The 27,867-nt window shown below is 26.9% G+C and overlaps 1 protein-coding gene across 1 annotated transcript; it reads right to left on the minus strand.

Moving 5' to 3' along the window:
- Positions 1–26,073, minus strand: LOC107439982 (glucosidase 2 subunit beta). Its single transcript, XM_043043529.3, has 16 exons — positions 25,845–26,073; positions 24,255–24,371; positions 23,049–23,144; positions 21,702–21,759; positions 19,514–19,631; positions 15,786–15,849; positions 12,967–13,032; positions 11,986–12,097; positions 11,505–11,583; positions 7,710–7,799; positions 6,494–6,535; positions 6,261–6,324; positions 4,843–4,912; positions 4,541–4,705; positions 1,684–1,783; positions 1–303 (listed from the first exon to the last, which is right to left on the minus strand). Exons 1-16 carry the CDS (start codon positions 25,942–25,944, stop codon positions 151–153), a joined length of 1,494 nt encoding a protein of 497 aa, XP_042899463.1. The 5' UTR covers positions 25,945–26,073; the 3' UTR covers positions 1–150.
- Positions 26,074–27,867: the final 1,794 nt, after the last annotated feature.

The raw sequence follows: 27,867 nt of genomic DNA on the forward strand, positions 1-27,867 counted from the left end.
TGCATGAGGTGCATTTCGACAAAAAAAGTAGTGAATGGGTGGCAACTGGCAGACAATTTTTTAAACACCATTTGACACATTTAGTCGCCTTGTGGTTAGTGGCTACCCTTAATTTTGCCCTATACCTATCACTCTCTATATACAGAAACTCTATAGAAAAGATATATCATTCTTAAGAATATTTTTTATTTCTGGGGAAAGTTCTTTACAAGAGGCAGGAGTCATAAATTCAAAGGTATATGTGCAGGGAGAATTTTCGATAACAGAAGTTATTTTATTCTCAATGCCACACTTCAGAACGACCTAGAAAATAAAGAACTACAACAACAAAGATACAGCAACAACACATTCATTATAGTTGAAAATGACAACACCAAATTTGCAGAAGTTTATATTATAAAAGTTCATACAAATACTCCTAATTTTACACAATATATCTGTACATATATTGCACTTTTGGGCAGAAACTAGTTTAGACTGCAGCAGAAACCTAATGTTACATTACACTGAGTGAATTTAAATAAAAATTAAGCTTTCTTCTTAGAGAATTTTTCTCCTTTGCTTACAATGAGCACAAATTTGTTTAGGCTGCAGAAAGCTAACATTTTTGGGTCAATTTTAAAAAAAAAGTTAATTTAGGCTGGAGAAAGCCAATGTTATATTAAGTGAGTAGAAACAAAATTTAAGGTTTTTTCTTTAGGAAATTTCTCTTTATTTATTTATTTTTGTTTATATTTTTCAGAAAATAGTTCAGACTGCAAAACGCTTATGTTATATTACATTAAGTGAGTTGAAACAAAATTGAAATGTTCCTTCTTTGGGCACTTTTTTTCTGTCTGTATTGAGTGGAAATTAGCTTGGGCTGCAAAAAGCCACTATTACATCACATTGAGTGAGCTGAAATAAAAATTGAGGTTTCTTCTTTTGCCAGTTAGTTTCTATTTATTTAATAGAAATTAGCTTATAGATAGCAGAAAGCCAATGTAATGTTATAATAAGCGAGTAGAAGCAAAATTTAAAGCTTCTTCCGTTGGGCACTTTTTCTCCCTTTTGTATTGAGCAGAATTAGACTGCAAAAAGCCAATGTTATATTATATTAAGTAAGTTGAATTGAAAATGAAACTTTCTCCTTTTAGCAATTTCTTTTATTTATTCATTTGTTTGTATTAAATCCTTCCTTCTCACTCCCGTGAAAATGATGGGTTGAGGTTTTGTTCCCTAGTTCATGCTCCCGTGAAATTTCCAGGCTGGAGTGTTCAATAGTAACGTGCCAATAAGAATAAAACTAATTAATTTCTTCTGCTCGGAAAACATTTTATTTCTCATTTTACACACCAGATGGCAGTACCAGTATATTTTTAAGGTAATTGTAGATAGTTAATTTACTTTAAACTAGATGTCAGCACTAATTAAATTGTGTATTTGGCCAAATAGGCACTTTTATGACCGTTTTCCTGAAAATTAACCGATCATTAAGGGGTTAAGAAAAAATTACTTTAGTCTAGTCTACAAAAAAATAATTTTATAATACATTAAATCAGTGGAATTAAAAATTCAGGTTTCTCCTCTCAGTGTTTTTTTTTTTGTTTTGTTTGTACAGCTCGGTTAGAAGATAGAAAATTTTTACTAAAATTTTAATAAAATGAATGTTTAAAATATTTTGATAGAACATTAATAGTTTACCTCTGCTGAACGATTGGGGCCGTTCCAGCAAGATGCACCTCGAGAATATTTCATTTGTTGGTAGACATCTTCATCTGGACCACTCCATTTATCCCACAACCTAAAAAAAAGCAGATTATGAGACATCAGACAATTTTAAAAAATGAACTTTTCAGTTACATAAAACTACAGAAAAATGTTTTCCACATTATTAAACTATAATAAAAGCAGCTATTAAAAAGAATATTAAATTAAAAATAAATTAAATTCAAAAATATTTTCTTCATAACCATACACAGTAATTTCTCTCAAGTTATAATTATATCGGGTTGAGTAAAAAGTTTTCCGCCCAGGGGAGATACCTCCGTGCCAGCAGCAGCCATTCCCGTGGTAGTTAACCTTTTCTGAAATGGGCTTTTGCATTTTAAAGCTGAAAGTGGGAACTACACAACTGTGTAATTTGTTTGTCAAAACTTTATCATCTTGTGCACCAGAAAAGTGTTTGAAATGGAGCTATCACGTAAGCAGATCAGAACGATTATGTACTATGAGTTCCGAAATAAACTCAGTGTAACTGAATGCCACAAGAAAATGTGTGAAAGTTTAGGTTTCAATACTGTTTCTTATGATACAGTAAAAGTTTGGTTTAAAAAGTCTAATAGTGGAAATTTCAACATTGAAGATGAACCACGTTCTGGCCGCCCTATTGAGATTGATTGTGACCAATTAAAGCAAATTATTGATCAAGACAGAAATGTTTCAACACGAACCATTGCGTTAGAGCTTGACGTTTGCCAAAAAACAATAGTAAATGCCCTCAAACGCATAAATTTAACATTTAAGTTTAACCGCTGGGTGCCTCACGAATTGACTGCTGAAGACAAGAGCAAAAGAAAAGCGGCCTGTTTGGTTCTGCTCAAAGATCAAAGGAAAGAGAACATTCTGGACAGAATTGTGACCTGTGATGAAAAATGGGTATACTACAACAATACTAGACGTAAAGGAGGGTGGTCAGCACCCGGGGATTCAGCAGGTTCGTTTGCAAGACGAACGCTAACTAACAAGAAGGTCCTTCTCTGTATCTGGTGGGATTGTCGTGGAATTATCTACAAGGAGTACCTGAAAAGCGGGCAGGCTATCAACAGTACAATATACAGCAATATGCTAATCAAAGTTAGCGATGCCATTCGCGAAAAATGAAAAAACGAGTTCAGAAAGAAGGTGGTTCTCTTTCATCAAGATAACGTCCGGCCACATGTCAGTGCAATGACCGGCTGGACCCTCTACACACTGGAGTGGGATTTGATGCAACATCCACCATACAGTCCAGACATGTCACCTTCAGATTACTATCTGTTTTCACATTTGCAGCTGCATCTTGATGGCACAATCTTCCGTTCAAATGACGAGGTCATAAATGAGGTTGATCGCTTTCTGGACTCGCGCACCTCCCAGTTCTTCGCAGAAGGGATTGAAAAGTTGCCAAAACGTTGGCAGACTATTGTTGATTTGAATGGAGATTACTATCCTCATTAACTTTGCTGATTTTCGATCTATTTATCATTTTACAGGATTGTTTTTTTTTTGGCGGAAAACTTTTTACTCAACCTGATATTATTCTTATGTTAGTTGTTTCAAAATGTCATAATTTATTGAACTCCCCATTATTACCATTTCTTACTAAAAGCCAATCAAAAAATTTAATGTTCCTATAAAAATTTTAATTTGGTTAATTATTTTTTTTAAGCCAAAATTTCATGTTTTTAATTAAAATGCTTCACTAATTTAGAAAGTGGCTATATTTTTGGGAAAAAAATAATAATTAAACTAATTAAAATAAACTGTACTAACATTCCAAAGAATTTTGAAGCAACCAAGTGAGTAGAATAGATAATATAATCAAATCATTTTTGTACAATTTGTGTATGGTCTACAAATTTTCACACATTTAGAATGGTTAATTCTTGTCATAGAAATCAGGCAAAAAAAGTGAAACACCCAATAAAAAAGTCATAACCCAATTTTAAAAATACTGTGATTGGAGATGCAGTCATTTGAAATAAATCATACTAGTTAAAAATTAAATGAAAAAAAAATCCCCTCTGGTATCCTTGGTATCATTGAATCCATATTTATTTAAAGAAAATAAGCCCAGGAACTGTGCGATTGCAAGGAACAGAATAATTATGCAGTCATTCCACTAATATAATGTGATTACACAAATGGGACACTGGTACCCCTTTTATATAATTTTCTGATGCTCTAATTACAAATAAAAATAGATTTTAGTATTTTTTAACTATAAAAAACAGTTTAATAATTATCAAAAAAATGAGATTATCCGAATAATATTTTTATTAAAATATGAAATCTAAAAAGCAATTTGAATTTTTTTTCCATTCATATTTACAAACAATTAATTTTGTAAATTAAAACAATTTCATTGATGAATTACTATTTCTCTTAAATTTGAAAAGATGTTATTTAGAAGTGAGCTGTGTTTGAAAGAATTTGCCTTCAATACAGAAAAAGACAGCAGTATTTCATGCTGTATATCATAGCAATAAATTATTAAAATGCTAAATACAATATTTTCACTTATTTTGACCAAAATTAACACAAAATAATAAAAAAAGTATGAAAAACATATTTATTAAAAATTCTGCATTAAAGGGTTAAGAAATATTCAAGATTCCAAATTTAAATATAAAAAACCTCTCTCGAACCTAATTTTTTAGAAAAAATATAATTAATTCTTGAAATGTAAAGATTTGGAAATATGAGCTTAAAAGTTTTGTTGTTGGATCTTTCTAAAAAGCTTTTTCAATTATGAAAATTCATAATATGATTTATTAATATAAAAATTTTTTATTTTTACCCAATTAATGTTTCGTCTTTGCTGACTTTCACTATTTGAGTTGTCTTGTCAAATGGACAGAATTTGTAAATGTAACGCTTTTCAGAGAACTCGTAGCATCGATTTTCTAAAAATAGGAACTCATCACTTTCACCAAAATCAGATTGCAGTTTTCTTTTAAGGTGCCTAAAATAAAAAATTTTGGTTTTTTTCAAAGCATACTTATTTAAATAACTATAATTCCCTGTTTTATTGATTTTTTTTCAAAGTAAAACAGAAAAATAAAATATCTGAATATGTTTTAAATTGATTACTAAGATTACCAAATTTCTGCTTGAATATCTCTGAATAACTTGTCTGCATCAGCATAGTGTTTTCTAGCATCAGCAGCATCTGAAAATGAACTGAATGTTAAAACTTTTCGTTGAAAATTAATAAAATATAAGAAAATTGAAATATGAAATATTTTAGTTCATACCTGTTTTATCCACACAAAAAAAAGGGTTTAATGAGCATATCAGACATTGAAATTTGTTGATGTGTGCAATTTTATAACACATTATATATATATATATATATATATATATATATATATATATATATATATATATATATATATATATATATATATTCCAAAAAAATTAACTTTATTGATAAAATGTATGGAATTTAAATTTTTATGCTTTCATACCTGCCTGCAGAAATATGATTAGAGTGATTAATTCCATTTGGTTATTAAGTGCAGGGATTATTAGGTTATGAAATACTACACAAAAATGTACCTTAATTTTTTGAGGGAAATTAGATTCCTAACCCAAAAATATAATTAATATTGTTTTTAAATTTTACGTATTTTACCATATCTCAAGAATTTTTTAAGGGAATCCAAAAGTTTTTGTATTCAATTATAATATTTGTTCATCAAAAGATAATTCCATTCAAAATTAAAAATAATTTTTCATAATTATTCATCGTTTTTTAATATTTTTTTTAATAAGGGATTAAAAAAATTTGGATACACAAATTTTTACATCATATTAAAGAATATAATTTTATAAGTCAAAATAATAAATTTGGAAGATTTAAGTCAAATAATTTTTAAGTTTTCAAATTTTTAAAAACTTATATATTTAAAATTTGATGTAATAGAAAAGCAATGGTTATATATTTTCTGCAATGTAAGCATTCGATACCAACCATGCGATATTCTCATAAATTAGCCTATTTGAGAGTTTAAAACATTAATTGAATTTAATAGCACAAGAGTCTGATGCTGCCATGTTGCAACAAACTCAAAGTTGAAGCAAGAAATTAAAAATAACATGAACTGAAGTTAACAAACTCAAACAGCTCTAAAACTATGTTAAAAAAAATTTTAAAAAAATGGAAGCAAATAAAATCAACAAAAAGAGATACTAGAGTATCTTTAGGCTGTAAAACATGTATTAACCTAAAAAAGGTATGCTCTATAATACAAATTTAATAATAATCATAATTTTATAAAGTGACAAAAAAATCTAAGAAAATATGTAAAGTTTTAAAGTATTATGTAAACAGTTTTAAATTTTAATGCAATAATATTGAAGAAATTTAAACTAAATTAGAAAATCTTTATACAACATACATGCATATTAAATGAATTATAAGGATTTTATAAACACTAAATATACATTTTATTTATTCCTCATACATTTTATATAATCCCTATACATTATATATACATAATATACTGAAAACTAACCTCTTAAAATGTTTTCTTTGTCTTTTGTTTCGATTTCAGGAGGGGTTTCATCAATTATGCTAGACTTGAAAATCAAACTGGTTAGAGTGAATCATAAATAAAAAGAATTTTGAAAGAGAACTTATATTTAATTTTTTAAAAAATTCATATTATATTGAAACTATAATTAATATAAATATTTCATTATAATTATCCTTAAGAAAAGGGGTGGGGGAAAAAAGAAACCAATATACCTGATCAATTTCAGTAGAAGTATCTTGAATTGGAGCTTCAAGCTAAAGAATAATAAAAAATTAATGCATTTAAGTATATTCATCTCATATGTAACAATATTATTTAATATTTTTCTGAAGATAATATTACAAATTCAAAACAAGTAGCTTTATATCTAAAAACTTAATGCGTCTAAAAATGTACAGTTAAAACAAAGTAACAGTAAAAATATCAAACTTTTGTTTTGCTTAAAAAACTATTAATTAATTAACATAAAGCTTAAAACATACATTTTTAGATCAGATTTACATCATTGAAAAAATAATGATTTTTAAATGAAATTGTTCACTTTACATGATTGCCGTTAACTTAAAAATATTTAAAATTGAAATTTAGTATGAAAATGATTTAAAATTTAAGTGTATTTATAAATTACTGAATATAGTTTTAATAAAAAATGATTGATTAAAATATAATAACAAAAACAATAAATTTTGTAACAAAATTTTTATAAAAAGCAAGAGCAGCTCCGAATTATTGAAAAACAGTTAATAACTAATGTTTGAAAAAGTGTAGTTCTGAATAACTAAAAAATAGGTTATAATAACAAATGTCTATGTTTAATTCATTCTAATAACCATAACTATACAATTATTAACAAATGTTTGAAAAAATTCAATTCTGAATTATTGAAAAATAGATTAGAACAACAAACAAATGTTTAAAAAATTAAGTGCAATTCGGGATAACTGAAAAGATGTTATATTAATAAATGTTGGGTTATAATAATTACCATAACTATACAATTTTCACACAATACTTGAAAAAATACGAGCAGTTCTGATTTTTTTTCTTTTTTTACAAACAATTGCATAACAAATGCTTGATTCAATTATAATGGCAAAACTGACAGTATTTTTCTATGAATGTCAAACAATAGATTATAAATTAAAATGACAATAAGTCGTGATTAATTACAACAAATTTGTAAGCAGGATTTCTCCATATATTTTTGGTCTCTTTTATTTGTTCTGAAAAAAAATGGAATACATGAATCATGATTTGTAAAGACAAATTGTGATTCGTAGTTCAATGAGAATAAAAGTAAAATAAATAAAAAAGTCACATTTCTATAATTTAAATTTGTAGCATTATCCATATTGTTTTACACTTGCCTATTTAGAGACATTTATCAAAATTAAAGTTAGCAAATATTTAAAAAAAAAATCAACAAACTTCTTCCATTGTAAATGCAGGCTTCATAATTTTCCAGCCACTTGATAAGAAGTCTTCCAGGGTTACTTCATCTTTTTTATGCATGTAAAACTACAAAAACATGAATTTAATTATTTACAAACAATTAAACAAATGACAGACATTGAATTACCAATAGAAGTAGATTTTAGAACAACTTTTTAAAAATGTAAGTTATTATTTTGTTACGAAAAACTTCCAGTAAAGCAGACGATGTTGTTGCTGCAAGTGAAAACAAGTGACTTTTTGTTTTTTACTTAGAGGATCTCCAAACCAGTTCGCATAAGCAGGGTTCCTGCTTAATTTAAATGATAAAAACTCTGACTTTTCCAGGTTTTCTGAGAATAACCACAATTTCAGACCTCATTTTCACTACATACTAGAATATTTCTTCAGAACAAAAATTACTTTTTGATAGAAAATATGTTGCAGATTAAATTTTGTATAAAAATTTATTTATAAGGCAAAGGTGGAACTTATAGATTTTATAATCACAAGTACATAAATGATAGACGAAAGCAATATCTTAAATTAGAACCAGGAAACTGTTCAAAATCAAGGGAATTTAGTTTAATATAGTTTATAAAAATATTTCATAATATAGTTATAGTTTATAAAATAGAGTTATATAGCTATCATATATTTTACTTATAATAAGACCAAAATAGATTTATACAGGAAACTCGATTTTTTTAACAATTACTACCACCCTAGTAAACAGTATTACTGAATTTCAATTAAGATTATAAAAGAAACAATTTCAAACAAGGAATTGTATTCAAGTTGTAGATAAATCAATATTCCAATTACAATAAACTAAGAAAATTCAACCATGCTTTAATGGTATTCTTACAAAAATAATAGCAATAGATGTAAGCCTTATTTACATTGAACCTTATTGGCTATTTATTACTACTCATGTTACTATTTACTATATACTTGTTATTGTTACTATTACTTGCTATTTATTTTTACTTTCTATTGTTATTAATTGTTACAAGATCTTTGCAAGTTTTAGTGAAAAAATGCATTCTTCCCAAACTTTTTCTTAAAATTAAATTTGACTGGTTCAGGTTTCCCAGATCTCACTGAACCAGTAGGTACTCTTCATAAGTACAGACTAAGAAGACATTTTTATTCCGCTTGCTAACAGTAACAACATTAAAAATGCTTGGAACTCACAGCTGTCGTTATAAAAAGTTTTTTCACTGATACAATTTTAGGAGGCATGACTAGTTTAAAAGGCCAGGAAATTTTATATGTTTTTTTAATCACCTTTTTCTGTTTTTCCGTCAAAGTATGTCTTGCTATGTAATCTTAATTAGACCACTCAACTTACGTTTTATTTTACAAATTAATACAGGGCAACAGGCCAGATTTGATTTCAATACAAAAGTGCAAATTTAAATAGGTTGGAATGCATCCATTTATATATTGTTAACTCTGTAAATAATAACAATATTCTAAAACCAGAATGAAATAGTGAAAACTTATGATGTATTCCTTTACTTTCATTTACAAAATAATGTGTGAACAGGCTTAACCCTTTCACGACGGGAAGGACAAACCTGCGCTTATTGCTGCGGTCGGCAGTCTCTCTCACGAGTGTCTGTCCAGGGCCGGAGGTTTTTTGCTGTTAAGCCTAAATCCATGAAATTACTGAAATATCAACGCATTGTTTAACCCTCTGACTGCTCAATTTTTGGACCGAAATCGCTTTAAAAATAGCTTTACACTACGATCCTTCAAATACAGCATTTTGTGGACAACTAACGACATCTGTTGGTCAAAACGTAAATTAAACGTCTAATACTGCTAAACGGGGAATAAACGGGATGCGCTCATCAATAAAGGAAGAAAAACACATGCCCGCAAAAATCGCGGGATGATCAGATTTTGCTACAAGTGAGTTGCCCGTGGAAATCGCGGGATGAGCAGTCAGAGGGTTAATAATGTTCGGTAGAGTATTTAATGGCATATGCTTTATATTTCTATTGATACTTTATTTACTTAAGTTATTTTCTGTTTAAATATATATTTAGCACATTTTATTATTATTCATTATGTACTTACCATTTAATAACTTTTAACATTATATATCTGAAAACTAAATATATGACTCAAAATTCATTTTTCGTATGAAAAATTTGAAAACACTAACATTGCAGTAAAAACTGGACCGCAGATCAAAATACCCAAGGCTGTAGCGGAAAAAAACAACAACCTCTTCTGCTTACAGTAAACAAATACCACGTGCGAATTTAAAGAGCCGTCATAAAACATTCCTTTCTCTTCCATTCCTTCCCCTTAAAAACCACGTGTATGTGAGTCATACTACTCTCATTTTGAGTAGAAGGTCAAATCTACATGTATCTGAAACCATATGGACATACAATGTCATCTTCTGGCAGAAATTTTAGTTTTTATAATGTTCCAGGACACTGGCACAAATGAGTGACGGCCGGGGGTTAACGAGAAAACACTCTGGCACGCTGGCATGATGGCCAGGAAGTGAGTGCATTTCTTGCTGGCATGTATAGGTGACAGTTGAAGCGAAAGGGTTAATATTCTAAGAAGTTATATTTGAGATTGTAACCAAATTTATACATAATTTTATTATTCAAAAGATTTTTTCATATTTTATAAATTCTAAAAGGTTGTGAGCCTTTAATAACTGATATAAGGAAATTAATATCACAACACAGATAAAAAGCAAAGGCTGCCATAATTAAGTGTTATCTTCAGTTTTTTATGTTTTCAACTGATGTTAAGTGTGCAAAGTGAATAGTAAATGGCACAAGTCTTATTGTAAACAGTGCCAGTAGAAATAAGGATATGTAATGGAGTGATTTTTAATCTTAAGCACAATAAATAAATCAAAACTAGTATAAACAGAAGTATTTTTACAAATTTTAACCACTATTGCACTTAGCTTTATGTGGTGAACAAGATATACTATTTGAGAATAAAATTGATATTTGCAAACAATGATTTCAGTTACAATTGAAAATTTCAATAAACAAAACTCCAACAAGTTCAATACCAAACAACATGGATTGGACTGTCTTTTTCAAGTTTTCATTTAATTTTCTGAGCATTGGACTCAGAATGTTTGACAATATAATTTAGTATAAAAAAATTATTACCCCTCACTATAAGAATTAATTAGAAAGAGGTATATAGAGAAGTACATTTCAAACAAACTTGTTGAAATACTGGATTCTTGCGGGGAGGAGGATTAATGCACAAACTTTATAAGAAAAGAAATTAGCAGAAAAAATTGTTTCAATGTAAATTCAAAGTTACTATTTTAAATACAATCTTTAAATAATACTATAAACTAAAAAAAGAGAAATTTTCAAGAAAACTTAGATAATTTAATTCTGATGTTTAAATACAAAGTTGATGTGACAAAAATGTCTGTATTTCATCAAAAACTAATTTAAATGTACTTAAACATTTAACGAACACATTTTGTATGAACATTTAAAAAAAAATTTAATTTTAGTTTTCATTAGAACTAATACTAGAAAATTTGTAACTTTTTTTGTATAGGTAAAATTGCTTTAAGATTTATATTTGAATAAAGAAACATAATTAACAATAAACTACACATAAAATACCTATCCTCAAACAATGCAGAGATTTAGGGTAAAAAAAGTTTTACTTTTCACATGCAGCAACTTAATATCAATAATGTATAACAATCATTTATTGATCAAATTAATAAACATTTAAAATTTAAACAGATATTTGATTAGATTTAAACTTGTTTACCTGAGCTTCATTATCAGAAACCACTCCATCCCCATCATAATCAAATCGTTTAAAGGATTTGATTTCATCCAAAGTTAATCTGAAATTGTTTGGGGGGGAAATGAAACAAAAGAAATTTCAGCACAAAAGTAAAACAATTTTATATAAAAAACTTTTATATATTAAAACGAATATAAGTTAGATTACACATAGTTCTTTTTGTATAACAGATATTTGGTATTTACAGGAGTGAGTTATAAGATAAGAATTGCTATCATACAACTAGCTATGCAATTTGGTAAATAAAAAAAATGGTTTGTGCTTTTCACAGAGCTTTAAAAGCAACGTGTGATTTGAACTTTAACACTATAATACATTTTAAAAAGTTAAAAATAAATCCATGTTACCATTTTTGGCAGAAAAGTTGAAGACTGATATTTGCCTATGAATTTTTATGAAAATTTAGTTGAATAAAAGTTACATTTGTAAACGAAGCACATACTTGCCATCCCCATTAACATCCAGATCAGAAAAAGCTCTTTGACCCTCATTTTCTTCCTGCTGTTGATGCTGTAAAAGTAATCGCTTTTCAGCTGCAATTCTCTTTTCTTGAGCTAAAATTAAAGAAAATCATGATCCAGTCATATAATTTAAATAGACTTTATTGATTTTAGAACAGAATAAATAATAACTGGAATTTATTTAGACCATTGTTACTGGATAACACACCTAGCACTTTTACTCATTCTGAAGATGAATTATCCAATTGGTATTAAAAAAATTTTTAAATACAATTTTAGAGAAAAATATAAATATACTATGATTGAATCATACCTTAGTTTTAACAACTTGTATTTGTATAAATGATTGGATCATTTATTTGTAGTGGTGATTAAAATTATTTTAATTAAATGTAAAAAGTGAATAATTTATAAATTTTATTAACACTATCAATATAAAAATAAAACACTACGAGTGTCCATGGTAATGGGCAGCTCTGCCAGAAAATGATAGAATCAAATTGGATGAAAATTGAGAAAAGTGAGGGAATATATAAATAAATAATAAAAAAATATTATTTATAACTTACTTTGTCCAAGTACAAGCATTGAAAAAAAATTTTGAAACAGAAAAAAAATCTTTCTTTAAACAAAAAAAAAAAGATTTTTTTAAATTCTTTATTTAAAAAAAAGAAGAAAAAAAGTTAATTTTATAGCAAAACAACAGTAAATGATATAAATTATGGATTTTTTCTACATTAATTTAAAATTATAAATTATTTTGTTTAAAAATATAAGTTTTTATTTTTTAATCAAAAATCATTTCAAAAACAAATTCAAAAAATTTGTGTCTAGTTATCTGAAATAATTAAAGTTATTGAATCCAGTTATTTAACCAAAGCTCTGAACATTTCTTTTATGATCATCAAGTAATTCAATTAGTGATTAAATAAAGAATATATGAAATTAGATATATTCCTTACCTCTTCTGAATTCTCTTTCTCTACTTAGAATAAAGCCCTCCCTTGTCTCTGCATTTTCTTTTTCATCTATAAAATAGTTAAAATAAGAAAATATCATTGGATCAAATAAACTCTGATTTAAAATTTATTTCATTCTCTGATTTAAAGTTCAGTTTCTCTAAATAGAAATTGTCATTAGTTATAGAAAACTTTAAAGCAAAAATATTGCAGTTTTGGTGCACATAGTTTGTTGTAATAATCTTTTGTTTTTTCAGCCAATAAAATGATAGTTTTATAATACAGATAATATAGAGCCTTACAGAATTAACATTTCGCTTTACCTAGAATTGTAATTTAAAATGAAGATTTTTGGTAAGGATTTCTTATACAAAATATGACAATTTTTTCAGGCTACAAAATATTTTACTGTAATTGCTTGAAGTTATACAAAATATGAAAGCAAATTTTAATACACTGCTAATAATAAAGTTCAATGCAATATTTTTCTACGTGCAGAGACGCAACAAGAAATTTTCCACAGGGGGTAAACCCCTAAATTATATGTGCACAATATACTATATATTACTTTGTGTCCCTATTATAACACCAGAAGCATTTGTGAAACCGTTCTGAAATTTGGACAGCAAGTTTAAATAGTAACTTTAAGCCCTGATCCTAAAAATCATTCAAACATTTCAATTAGGTTGAGATGCTGATGAAAAAAGAATTTTTCTCATTGGTTTAGCTTTAGTTGTTATAAATTGAACTACAGGCGATTCTATTTTTCCAAACACATTAAAAGATAATATCATTATGCTAATTAGCATAGAGCTCTATTTAACCAAAAAAGAAGTTTATTTAACTTTCTTTAACACTTAATTATATTCTATTCATTATGTTGGATAAACTCAATGTGGATGGCGTATGAGGCAATTCATCATTGAATTAGTATTTCTATTAATTGAAGACATATATTTATTTTGTTTATGAAGTACTTTAAATGTGTATTTCCTTAAAATTAAATAACAGTTATTTTACAACGGTAATTAAAATAAAAAGAAATAAATTATGCACTAAAAAGCAAAGTGAAAAAGAGGATAAATACTTATTTATTTCAAAGAACAGCAAAAAATAGCCAAACTATAACTGACGACAATGATACCTTTTACATTCTGATAACAGATACTACTGGTATTATGGTAATTTAATAGGAATAAAATATACTAATAAGTTACTTAATCAGGGTGCGTACCCAGATTTTTCAACAAAAAATAAGCACCTTTTAAGTACTTTTTAAGCACTCAAGAAATATTTTAATCACTTTCCAAAAACAAATCATAATTCGGATCTGAGTGCGGTAATAAAAATTATTCTTTTCTATCTTTAAAAGTTCTTAATTTATAAGCATAAAATCAATAAAATTCAAAAACATTTTCAAAAACTATACATAATCATGATAAAAAAAACTAGTTTCCGATCAATACTGCAGAGAAAATTGTGAAAATCATGCACTTTTTGTAATTTAGAATGACAATCAACACGGCAAAGAAAAAAATCTCTTTTTAAAAGATAGAAAATTAAGCACTTTTTACAAACTCCAAATAAAAAAAGCACTTTTAAGGGCTTTTAAAAACATAAATAAAAAATAAGCACCTTTAAGCACTTTTTAAAAACGCTACGCACCCTGTTAATATAGGTAGTATGGCAATAGGTTTTTACAGTTTCCAGATGGGAAAGTTGAGTTGAAGGAAAAGATGAATCCAGAAGGGAAAGATGAGTTAAACCTCTAAAAACGTGTTTTGTTTTACTGTATAATGTAAGTCATTCAAATAACCAGTAAGTCATTCAAATAAAAATAATTTTAAAAATTTTTAATTCTTTATCTTTAAGCTTTATTAAATGTGACAGTACACACCTTTCAATTTCGTACATGATTTGGTTGTGATGATTAAGAACAACTTACCGATACTGATTATTTACTTTTTTTTTATCCTCAAGTATTCAACTTGTGTGTGTATATATATATGTCACCGGATATCATTAAAATTTTTGCAATGGCAATCAACTTTTCGGTAGCTTATATTACATTTAAAAAAAATTTAAAGAAAATTTTGATTGTTAAATTGGTTTACCTTAGAAAAATTTGAAAGTAGAATTTTATATATTAATTGCAATAAATGTTAGAATTATTTAACTCTAATCTCAATAACTGATTACTGTTACTGACAATTCTAAGAGTGGTTATTTTCCAGGTATAATATAGGAATTTTGTAAGAAATTGCAACTTTCTAAATTCTTCGACATTTCAATGTTTCCACCTGTGGGAACAATGCTTTCTTTACTTAAAAAAATTAAACAAATATAATTGATTAAGTGTGCATATTTCCTAATTTGTAGTTGCTGGGATGAGAATACGTCCATTTCCCCCTCATTTAAAAAAAGAACTCAAATTTGGGAAATAATTTTATGAGGCCTTCTTACTGATATAAGAATATAATTTTGTGATATTTTTAGGTATAAATTATGTATGAGAGAAAACACGTACACATATTTTAATACTTATAAAATTACTTTTTAAAGTTTTTTAACTGTACAGAAGAGGCCATATAGAAAAAAAGCTTTTATGGTAATTATGAAAAAAGTTAAAGTCTAGCAAAGATTTTGGAATTCTTTAAGAAGACATTTTACATTCCTCATTGAAGGAGCTTACTAGAAGAAGATAGATGTAGCAAAATAAAGTAATATTCTTTATTCATAGCAAACCAAGATTTTTTTTTTTCTTTTAAAAAAAGGGACTAATTCTGTCACTCTACAATTAAATATTGTGTTGCATACAATACCTTGCTTTTCATTTTTAACTTTTAAAGCTTCTTGTTCTTGCTTGAACAATTCTTCTAACAGAGCCTGATATTTAAATGAAAGGAAAAAGAAGAATTTGGTTAATAAGTATTAAAAGCAGTTATATTTAATTGGCAGAAAAGAATTTGAAAACAAAAAGTAAATATTTAAAAAGGAAAATATAGATAAAGCTAAAGCTTGAGTCTAGAGTACTGCATTCACAATTTATTGATATTATTCTACATTTTTTTTTCAACTAAGGAAATAGTTAAAAAAAAAAACTTACATTATTATTTTTTTAAAGGTTAATTATTTTTAGTAGATAATTTGGTATTTAAAAAAAATTTAATGCAATGACAAACTTTAACATTTACATTTAAAATTTTTGTGGAGAAACTATTACTTATTAACAGAAACTTATTTCAAAGTAATGTAAAATTAAAAAACAAATATTTTGAAAATAAGAATTATTAAATTCAACAAGAAAACATAATATTTTTACAGAACAAACAAATTTTTTTCAAAAAAGGATTAATATCACAATAAGGCAATTGTTTAGTAATTAGTATTATTACTATTAAGATAAAAAGTTTGGCATTCTCTCATTAATATAATTATTTTATTAATTTTTAAATTCTTCATATTCAGTTTCATATTTCATTAATTTCAATTCAAAAACTGATAGCTTCTTTTGAGAACAAAATATTTAGTTAAATAGATGAAAATTTAAATATATGTTTTCTTTAATATAAAAAATTGGAATGATATGGTGACACACTCTGCTATACTTCTTCCAAAGACATTTTTGCATCACACTGTTCTTCAGTATTATTTCCAGATAGTTGTTTAACAATAACTCATTAACTCACAGTGCATGTAAACATCTGACAGGGTGTGCAGCCAAATTTTTCAACAAAAAATAAGCAACTTTTAAGCACTTTAAAAAAATATCCTAATTAGGATATGTGCAATAATAAAAACTTTTTCTGCCGATTGATGAAAGTTCTTCATATATATCTTAACAAAATGCAAAATAATTTTAAAATTTTTACATGATCATGATAAAATAACAAGTTTCTGACAAAGAACTCTTTTCTTGATTATATTAACCACCATAAAAGAAATTTATGCACAATTTATTTATTATAAATATATTAAATATTGAGTGGCTAGATCTAATTTTTAAATTAATAATTAATTTACTAAATTATGTAAAAAAAATTAATTCAAAATCATAATTAATTTAACTATTATTTAAAAAAGTTACTGTGTACATTTTTTATATTTAAATAAAAGCTATTAAAAAAAGAATATTCAACAAAACAATAACAAAATTAATATTACTTATCATACCGAATTTATAAAGATATGTAAAGAATTAAGAAAACTTTAATAAATTCATATTACAAACATCAATCGGTAAATGGCCCTAATAATTTTTTATTAAAATTTGTTACTTGGTTCAGTATTTTTTTAATGAAATGATCAAAAAAAATTATATTATTTTGAAACGTAAATACAATGAGTATTGAAGCCTAACATTTTTGCCAGAAGTAAATTATTATATGGTCCTTATATTCATAATTAACAAATCTGAGATAATTAAATTTTTTATTTCATTTTTTTCAAATCAAATCATTAAGAAATGAATTAAAATTTCTTGGAAAGACAAATCTGAATAACATAAGAGTTTTTGCTGCATTTAAAAAAGTAAAAGTCCCTAACTTTAAACTTTTTTTAAATCTTGCCTCTAAATATTATTGAGTTTTTTCATGAAACTACTTAAGAGTACTGAAAGTTTTAAAAGTAATAATACAATCATAAAAAGTAATATGCAAAAAAAAAAATGAAGTACAAATATAGTTTACATTTTTTATGCCATTGATGGACGGCCCCTCAAGTAAAAATCTCAATTAATTCTTATCTTTATTAAATTAAATGAATAAAAGGAATATGGAAATTTTGAGGAGATGAAGCATTGTGATTCTTTTACTGCTCTGAAACACAGATGAAATCAAATAATTAGTCAAGGATCCCCAAATCAAGTTCAAGTACTAATCTATAATTAGGAGAGCACAAAAAGACCATAAGCTTGCCGGTGACGAAGATAACGCTTCACCACTGCCGAAATTAAAGAAGAAAAATAAAATTTTCTTTTGCTATTAGGGAAAAAAATTGGAAATATTAATTTGGTTTGCATGATCAGCAAGCATTTAAGAGATTTTTTTGGCACTATTTCAGAGGGTGAAAAATGAAGCCAGAAATTGAGAATTTCTTGCAAAATACAGGAAAGTTGCACATAAGAGAGCAAGAATCCTTCCCACCAGCTCAGCCCACCATGTGAACCTACAAGTATTTCATCGAACATTTAAAGTGATTGGCACTTGCGTATGTTACATACCTACGATACGCCGAAATGGATTGCAGTCGAATGAATTGTGAAAAGGTTTAATAGAACAATATGAAAACCACGCTTTTTGCATAATTTCAGGCAAAAATCGGCATGCTAAACAAAAATATCTTATTTTGGAAAAGGGAAAATTAAGCACTTTTTAAAAACACTCAATGAAAAAAGTACCGTTAAGGGCTTTTAAAAAATAAAATAAAAAATAAGCACCTTCAAGCACTTGTCAAAAATTATACACACCCATTCTAATCATTTATAAGTAGTTAGTGTTTTTCAACATTAAATACTCTCCTGAACAATTTGAAAATGTGGCTTATTATTATATTGCTCCCAGCTTTTCTGTCGAAACTTATGAAAATAGATTTATAACAATTTGAATTTTTGAAATATATTAAATATAACAAATTGTCCCTGAATAGTTAGATAAAATTAAAATGAACAGCAATGCAATAAAATTGGGATTAAGTCTTTATCACTAAGCAAGGTTACTACTTAATTTCAAAAAACAAAATTCCCTGACTTTTCCAGGTATTTTGGGAAAATTTCAATGTAAATCCAGACCATATTTTATCTGTACCATATCTTCATTTGAATCTCAAATATGATATTTTGCGAGCAAAATATAATGAATGAGGAAAGAAACATGGAAAGTTTCACCAAAATGTTAAATTTTTTAAACAAATAGTTGTAATAGATTTTAGAATTATTTAAATCAAATCTCAATAACTGATTACCGTTACTTAAAATTCTTAGACTAGTTATTTTCCAGGTATGATGTAAGAATTTCCCAGGTTTTTCTAAAAAAATTTAACTTTTCCTGACAATTTTCAGCTTTTCAGAGTCAAAATAAAATTCCTTCACTATTGCAGATTTCCCCTGGCCCATGGGAGCCCAGCTTTGACGATTTGGACTATGTCTTTATTCTATATCTTCCTTTTCTTACTGAAATGAATTAAATATAACTTGCCCATACATAGTTATATAAAATTAAAATGAGCCACACTGCAATAATGATTATGTTTTGATTACTGCACATTTGTAGGTTTTCTCCAGGAAGTTATTTAAAAATATTTATTACAATAGTCATTTTGAAACACAATAAATAATTATTAATGCATAAAAACTAAATCTGGTTTTAAAAAAAAATTAAACTAAGTAGTACAGCTACTGAATAATATCAATACAAACAAGAAAAAATTAATCCAACTGTATACCTACATTAGTAGGTTTTAGGTTCAGAAGATAAATTAACAAATCGATTTTGGAATGTACATTTATAAAATAAAAATACTAATAATAAATTGAATAATTCATCATATTTACCTGATACTCTTCTTTTTTCTCCTTCCCTAATTTTATGTACTGATTTCTCAGAGTTTGGCCTTTTTCAAACTCATCATATACTACTTTTGCAGCTGCATATGCTTTTTCACCAAGCTCTCTATAATAAAACAGGAATACAAAACAATTTAAGCATACTGAAAAAAGTTAAAAATCAATTACATACAATTAACATCTTATTTCAAAACTTTGAAACAAAATTAAAATCAAAAAATTTGTTTTACATTATACCAAACCTGTTTAAAAGTATTATATTTGTGATTGATTACAAGGATTTATGATAAAGCATAGCTCTTAAATTCAAAGTTTACAGGCGAACTCTTTTATAACAAGCTCTGGTTTAACAAGAGCAGTTTTAATAAATTATTATAGTTTTTGAGTTAAATAGCCTATATGAAATTGTGTCACTATATACATAACTTGGATTTAGCAAAGAATTTTCCCTAAAGTTTTTGAAAATTATTTTATTGTAGCTGTAAGATGCAAAATATTTAACTATTAATAGAATTTGCTTCCTTTCTAAGAGGTTTGAAAAATGTCCATTAGTTCAATTTGTTTAAAAATTAAATGTATATAAACAACTTCATATTTCTTAACATGAATCACATAATTCAATGACTAACAGATAACGTTGCTGTGCATACCATTGAGTAGATTCTATACCTACTGATGCTCTTGTGTCTGCATGCATGTTCCTGACCAAATGTTTTAAAACACACAATCTGACATTGGTGAAGAAAGAAACAATTAAGCCCCTGTACCTAGCCTTCCCCATCCTAAGACAAGGAGTTTTTAAAGAATCAGCAAACTATTTTTTAATCAATAGTCAAGAGTAATAATACTGCACTGTATGTGCTGTATATAAATTAACTGCAAAAGTTTAACCACAAACACGCAAAATTACATGTTAATATAATCATATAATATGTGCATATTATGTACAAATAAAAATTTATAAGAAATAGGCCAATTTTCAAAATTTTTCCAGTATATTCTTGTAAATAAGAGCTTTTATTTTTCATTACTTTAGGCTTAATGAGCACCTTGACTTAATGAACTTATTTTCTTGGTTCCAATGTTCTCCTTATAAAAAAGTGCAATTATGGGTCAATATTAAGGGGAGATCTAGGGCTATGTTGTAAAACAAAACACTGAACTTTGAATTTCCTCATTTTCACGCTATTTACTTACATAGTAGCCTATAGGGCTACATTGTGGCCTCCTTATTAGGCCTATAATTATTTCCTCTGGTAGCGTACACTAGTACTATCCGGTAATATAATACATGGTTCAGTTTGAATATTATAGGTCAATATTAAGGGGAGATATAGAGCCATGTTGTAATACAGAATATTCTGTAGTTTTAAACTAGTATCAATAAAAATATGTGTTGCATATAAAGATAAATAGGATTAAAATAAATTTTAGTCTTTTGTAAAACTAAAAACAATGGTTTTATTTTATTATATTTACAAAAGCATAGGTTATTTTAAGGAAAAAAACATGATTTATTTTCTTTTGTCTAAACAACAAAAAATTTCATTTTAAATTGCTTCAAATTTTTAGTGTTTAATTTATTTCAGAACTCATTATTACTGCTACAATTTTGCTATTTTTTAGATTAACGCTTTATGTTTGCTACTTTCTTTATGTTTGCTACTTTTACTACACGCCATGAGTGCTACTTTTTTTTTACATCATTAGTATATAAAATGCAAAAAGTTGTTCTTTTTACTCTGCAATTTATTAAAAACTTGTAAAAAAAGAAGTAAAATCCTAATACACCAAATAGCATTTTAAAAAAAAGGGGGGAACAGAAAAGAACTTGTACAGTATGAATTAAATTCTATCCTACTTCAAGAGTTATTAAAGAATACAGCAGTCAGATGTTGAAATGGTTAATAAATAATTTGAACAAATAAAGAATCATAAACTAGCTAACACACATAAAACGGACCTTTAATTACAACAATTATTGTATGTATTCTAACATAAAATAAACTGAGATACAAATAGCATAAAGTATTTGGAAATCTTAAGTAATATTTTAGTAGTATTCAATAGTTCAACAATATTCCAACATTTAAATAATATTAAATTAAAATATTTGTTTAGTATAAAATTAAATGCATTTATTATAAATAAATAGTGATAGAAAAAATGTGATTACTTGCAGTTATTGAGACAGTCAGCATCACTTCTATATTCATCGCTAGCATCACAGCAATCTGGAAAGTATTAAAATAATTAAACAGTTGTAAAAAATAACTTGCTGGATGTTTATTATCATTAATATTGTTGTTAATATGCAAATAAAATCTCATTTTTCCTCTCCTTCTCAAATAAGTTGCGCGAGTTGCGTGATGTAATACAACGACTTCCCGATAGGGGAAATTAGATATATATTTGTTGAAGAAGCTGACTAGTTGTTGGTTGATTCAGATGTGTAGCACTGTGTGTGCGAACTATTGTTTCCTCATATTATGTTTTAATAAATACTTTATTTGCCGGCATTAGCCTCTGTGTTATTCAACCAAACAACAAATATAACTCTGAGTAAAATTCTAATGAGATTTATAGGATTAATTAGATCGATAAAGGTAAACGAATAGATTCTTCTAGAATAAATATTTGATTTTGATATGTGAGTCAAAACAATAACAATAAAAAAAAAAATCAACTTTGCAAGAATCAATATTTAAATGAGACATACAAGGTGAATCAAAACTATACGATTAAAAGTATCAACACTTCAAGAACCAATCTTTAAATGTAAGATACAAAGTGAAACAAAACTATAGGAGTAAAAGTATCAACTCATCAAGAGTCAATATTTTTAAGTGATTAACAAGATAAAGCAGAACTACAGAATAAAACAAAAAAGATTTTAAAAACAAATTTCTAAATGTGATGTAGGTGATGAATCAAGACCATAAAATAAAAAGAATCAGCTTAAGAATCATTTTGTAAATCTGACATGCAAGATTAATCAAAACTATAGAATTAAAAGTATCAACTCTTCAAGAAACAACCTTCTTTTAAAACAAACCTCAGGAGATAAAAAGTTGAAATTCTTCTTTGCAACATCATATAGAGTCAGAGTCAAGGCTCAATGAAGAATAATCAATATCATTTCCTTTCCTGATTCATATTTTATATTCATTATTTAATTTCTAATGATAATTTTCTTTAACTTTTAAATAAAGATGATATGATAAAAGAGTGTAATAAATGTCGTACATCATCAATACTTATTAGAAAATATTAAAAACAACCTTTACAATAACCTCACTTAAACAATTGTAAAACTTAATTACCTTTTAAAAATCTAACTAAATTAATTTTTAACTTTCTAAAAGCAATAATAGTAAAGGTAGAATGAAATGTTTATAATTTCTAGTAAACAAGAATAAACTTTAATGAAACATTTAGTAAAAAATTTAATAAAAGTGAAAAAAATATCTTCACTTTTATTTTACATTATTTTGATATGAGTTAATAAATATCATCTCATTACCACAAATTCCATCATTTACCCTGGATGATGGGAGACTTACAGGTAAATGCCCGTGATTTAGGCAACTGAAAATTCCATTTTGACAAGCTGATGTACCTAGAATAGTGAAACAAAACCTGTAAATATAAAATAATGATAGACTAACTTATTTTACTACTATATAATTTTATTACAACAGAACCAGTTTAAAAATAATAATAGAATTTTGATAAATGAAGTTCTATTATAACAGAACTTTATTTTGTTTAAACTAAAATAAAATAATTTACTTAAAGGATAGCAACATTAAACTAAATATGAGTATATACGACTAAATATCTTTTTAAAAATCTTTTTACATTATCTTTTATCTAAAAATCTTTTTACATTTTATTAAATAAAATTTTTAGTATTTTGATAAAAATTATAATGAGAATTGTAATAATAATCAATAAAAGTGTAAAAGGTAATTTCATATTTTGTAAACCTGAGTTGTAAAATAAAATTATTTTTTTGGTGAGTAAAATAGGTACTGATGTCACAGACAATTTTTTCATTCATAGCAAAGATCTCAACTTTGCAATTAGTAACCAAAATTTTAAATATAAATACACATTTAATTATAACACCAGTAATGTAGATGTTTGATAGTGGTGTGGGGTTGATTGGTATCTTTGTTAGAGTCCCCACTTAAACTCTAAAAAGAAATATAACTCTAGGAAGGCGTTCCACATGAAAATGTTTCCGAGAACGGGTTATAGGTTTCTTCATGAATAACACTAATTTTAAATATATAACTATCTTTATTAACATTTAGGAAACTTGTAAATTTAACTAAAACATTTTAACATGTATAAAACTTAACCACTTTAACATTGAGGCAGCATAGAAAAAAACTACGAAAAGGTAACCGGCGAGAACATGCCGGATTGCTAGCTAGAACCAACGGGGGGAGAGAGCAAGCTGTGAGGATGCGGCCAAGTTATATCCAAAACATACTGTGCGCATTTTGCTGATTTCGCCCTTCACGCATATCTCCATTCAGGTATGAGGTTTACGTCAATTATCGGCTGCGAGCGACGTAGTCCAACGTCAGAGATTCGTAATTCAGACTTTGCATTTCAGACCGCAACACCACAGTGGAAATGTGATAGCTTCAACTATAAATTGATATATGAATATACTTTCAAAATTGCAAATAATGAATTAATAGGAGAGATAATAAACCTGGCTCATCAGATCCATCTTCACAATCACAGAAATCATCATTAATATAATGAAAGGAAAATATTCCAGAGCCATCCAAACAATGAAAATGTTGAGACGGATCATAAAACACTTTTCCTGAAAGATAAAAATTTTTTGATTTCAAAATATAATGAAAACTAGTTTATAATTAGGGAAAAAGAGACTTGCTCAACTCATACAAGTTAAATGGTAAATAATAATGTGACTTTGAATAACTTAATCAATGTTACTCAGTAGCTAATCTTTGCATCCATAGACTATGAATTAAAATCTTGCTGGTTTTTATATTTTCTTTCATTCATATCAATTTTTTTTTTAAATTCTTATTCAGGCTGACCACAAACATTCAAAAAAAAAAAATTCTGACTTTTCCAGATTGATTTTTTTTTATATGTTATTGTGCTTGAATAAGGGACAATAAAGAATGAAAAAAAAAAGAAAATTTCTGAGAAAAATTAAGAATTTAAGATTTATCTAGTTTTATAAACTGTGCATCAGCTACAAGAATAAAGAATGCATAATGTAAGATACAGAAATCAAGTAACGAATCAAAAAGAAAAGGAATTAAATTTAAAGGAGAAAAAATTATTAATGCAAAAATAAAAACAATTAACAATGAAATTATATAATCTCACCACCATTTCTCACAATTATATCTGCAAAAATGGTGTTTTCAAATATTGTCTAAATATAGTCAAAACAATATTACTCTGTTAATCACACTATTGTAATGATATAGCTTTTGCACTGATATATTTTGGCAATTTTAATACAATATTAGAAAGCACTATTTTTTTTTAAATAATAAAAGAAAAAAATTAGTAAACAATGGCTTTTAAATGAAAAGGACCAATCCATATCATTGGTTTGAGGAAAAAGTGGATACTAAGTTCTAACAGACTTTGGCTACAAACTGAAAATTTAAATTTTCATATGTATAATCAGCTAAAATAGAAGAATATCAAACAGCCATATGAGTAAAAGATTATTAAGTCATTGTGTTTTAAATAAAATTAAAAAATAATAATTTCATTCAACTCATGCAAGAAGTTAGAATGAAACCACAGTGAGTATCTGCATTGCAGCACTTGCATGCCTATATGAATATTTCCCAAATACTATCTCAGCCAAATTGGTCTCAAATCTTCTTTTTTAACATTTTGAAAGGCCATAATATATGTGCTGTCAGAAAAAAATGTTTTTGTTTCAATGTAACATTTGTAGACCATTAACAGAAATAGTTGAATGCACTGTACCTTATTGAACAACTGTAGTTTTAAAAATATTCAGTTTATTGAACGTTTTAACTTACTCTTCACAAAATAAAATAAATATTACGCAGATACGTGCCCATTTTCTTCGGAATTATATCAGTAAATTGGGCACAAAAAGGTATTAGTAGTACTTTAGTCATAGGACTTTATTTACACCGCACTAAAGCTGCACAAAAAGAAAATGTAATAATAAGAGCAATAGTAAAAATTATAAAAAAAATCATTCAAACAGATATCTGTAATATGAACAAAATAAATAAAGCATCAAGATCAGAAAATGAAATCAAAGTCATACTTGGTAATGAGACACCTCGGGGCCGTAAAGCAGCCAAAGAACCACAGAAGAGAAAACAGAAAAAAGAGGAAAAGATAATTAATAAACTAAAAAATTCCATGACATGTAAAAATACAGAGACCCACCATCTAAAATGAAATAGAACTCACGGAACAAAAACCAAAATGCAAGTTCAGAACAGAACTTTTAATTATTTGTTTTGATATGATATTCGCTTAGTTAGACTACCTTGAGCTACTTATTTCTGCTCTACTTAAACAGTAGCTATCAGTCGTCAAAATTCAATAATGAATGAAATTTCTTTAAAATGACAAAATGCACCACTCAACAATCAGATGCTTGTTGTTGTTGTTGTTGATTTACGTCGCACTAGAGCTGCACAATGGGGCACGGGCATTGATTGTAAACAAACAATCAATTGCGGGTGCCTGGGTGGCGAGGTTGTCATAGACTTAACATAGCGAAGTTTAAAAATAAAGTGTTTTTAACTTATATTCTGAATTTATTTAGAATATTACATACATTTTTCAAAGGATAGTGTACTAAACTTTAAATTGTGATGCCGTTTTAATTGAAAATTTCCTTTTAAATGCTGCAATTTGAGGATTTATAGTTGATCACTCTGTTTACATATTTCGTGTGATTTGTAATGTTATGACACAACTTGATGAGAAATAAATGTATAAAATATCTGCACCTTATATTCGAAGCTCTGCCACCCAGAAGCTCAACCACACAATACAAGACTTCTTTCACAAATTTTATCAAAACCTGATTAAAACATTTTAAGAAGCTTAGTACATTTAAAGAAAATAACTAAGTCCACAGTTAAAAAACAAAAGAATTAAATAATAATGTGTGTTATTAAAAATATCAAAAAAATCCATTCACTCAAAGCTGCCACCCGGTAGTTTATGTACCAAAACAAAGCAATTTAAACACTGTAGCAAATTTTTTATCCCTATTTTGCCTTATTTTTTACACAGGCATTATGCTTAATTAATATCTAATGCAAAAAACCAGAACTGTTTCTTATATGAATCAAAACGAACATCTCTAAGGAGAGAGCACACTCTCACCCGCAGAACAAAAGACTTTTTTAAACAATTATCAAAACCTAACTAAATTATTTTAATAGATTTAAGACATTTCAAAAAATAAATAAATTCTACTGTTAATAAACAAAAGAATTAAATAATAATAATATATAGTAGCAAAAATATCAGAAAAATCCATTCATTCAAAGCTCTGCCACCCAGAAGCAATTTAACAAAAACAAAGCAATTTAAACGCACTGAAACATTCTCTTTATCATTATTTGAACCTATCTATAATACAGGCATTATACTTAATTAAAATCTTACGTAAAAAACAACAACTATTCCTAATTTGATTCAAAACAAACACTATTTTTAAGGAGATAGCACTCACCCACAGAACGTACGAATTTTTTTACACAATAATCAAAACCTTACTAAAATATATTATTATTATTGGGACATACATAAAAATAAATTAATTCTACTTTTAGTAGATATAAGAATAAAATAATAACGTGTATTCCTAAAAATGTCAGCAAGATATTAAAGTTTCAATTCTGCCACCCAGAAGATAATAATCATAAAACAAAGCTATTTCATCATATTTAAAAAAAAATTGACAATTATTCTGACTTATTTATGAAGCAGACATCACAGTTAATCTAATTTACTAAGATCTAAACAAAAAACATCAACAATAATATATAGTACGTATCATAATAAACAACATCTGCAAAATGAAACAGAACTCACTCACCACCCATAAATATTTGAATTTTTTTCCTTTAAAGACTGTCACAATTTAGCCAAAACTTACTATACAGTTCATTAGAACTCTATTCTACACGAAAATCGACCTTTTATACTTCAAAAATTTAAGGAAAATATAAAATTTGCTACTTTATTACGAAATGACATCAAATTCCCATAGACTTACATTAGAGTGCTCGCCACCCAATTGATTGTAAACAAAGATCGTGACG

The sequence above is a fragment of the Parasteatoda tepidariorum genome, chromosome 9, assembly GCF_982258835.1.
Source record: "Parasteatoda tepidariorum strain Cologne lab strain chromosome 9, Ptep-v5.0, whole genome shotgun sequence".
Classification (NCBI taxonomy): Eukaryota; Metazoa; Arthropoda; class Arachnida; order Araneae; family Theridiidae; genus Parasteatoda; species Parasteatoda tepidariorum.

What these genes read in the sequence shown, in the direction of transcription:
- LOC107439982 (XM_043043529.3), bottom strand. Translation starts at nt 25,944, where the DNA reads ATGGAATTTTTTAGTTTATTAATTATCTTTTCCTCTTTTTTCTGTTTT. An exon ending in AGAAAAAAGAAGAGTATCAG is followed by an intron (nt 15,850 to 19,513) that starts GTAAATATGATG and finishes TTTAAATATCAG; the next exon opens with GCTCTGTTAGAAGAATTGTT. An exon ending in CTTCTACTGAAATTGATCAG is followed by an intron (nt 6,325 to 6,493) that starts GTATATTGGTTT and finishes TTGATTTTCAAG; the next exon opens with TCTAGCATAATTGATGAAAC.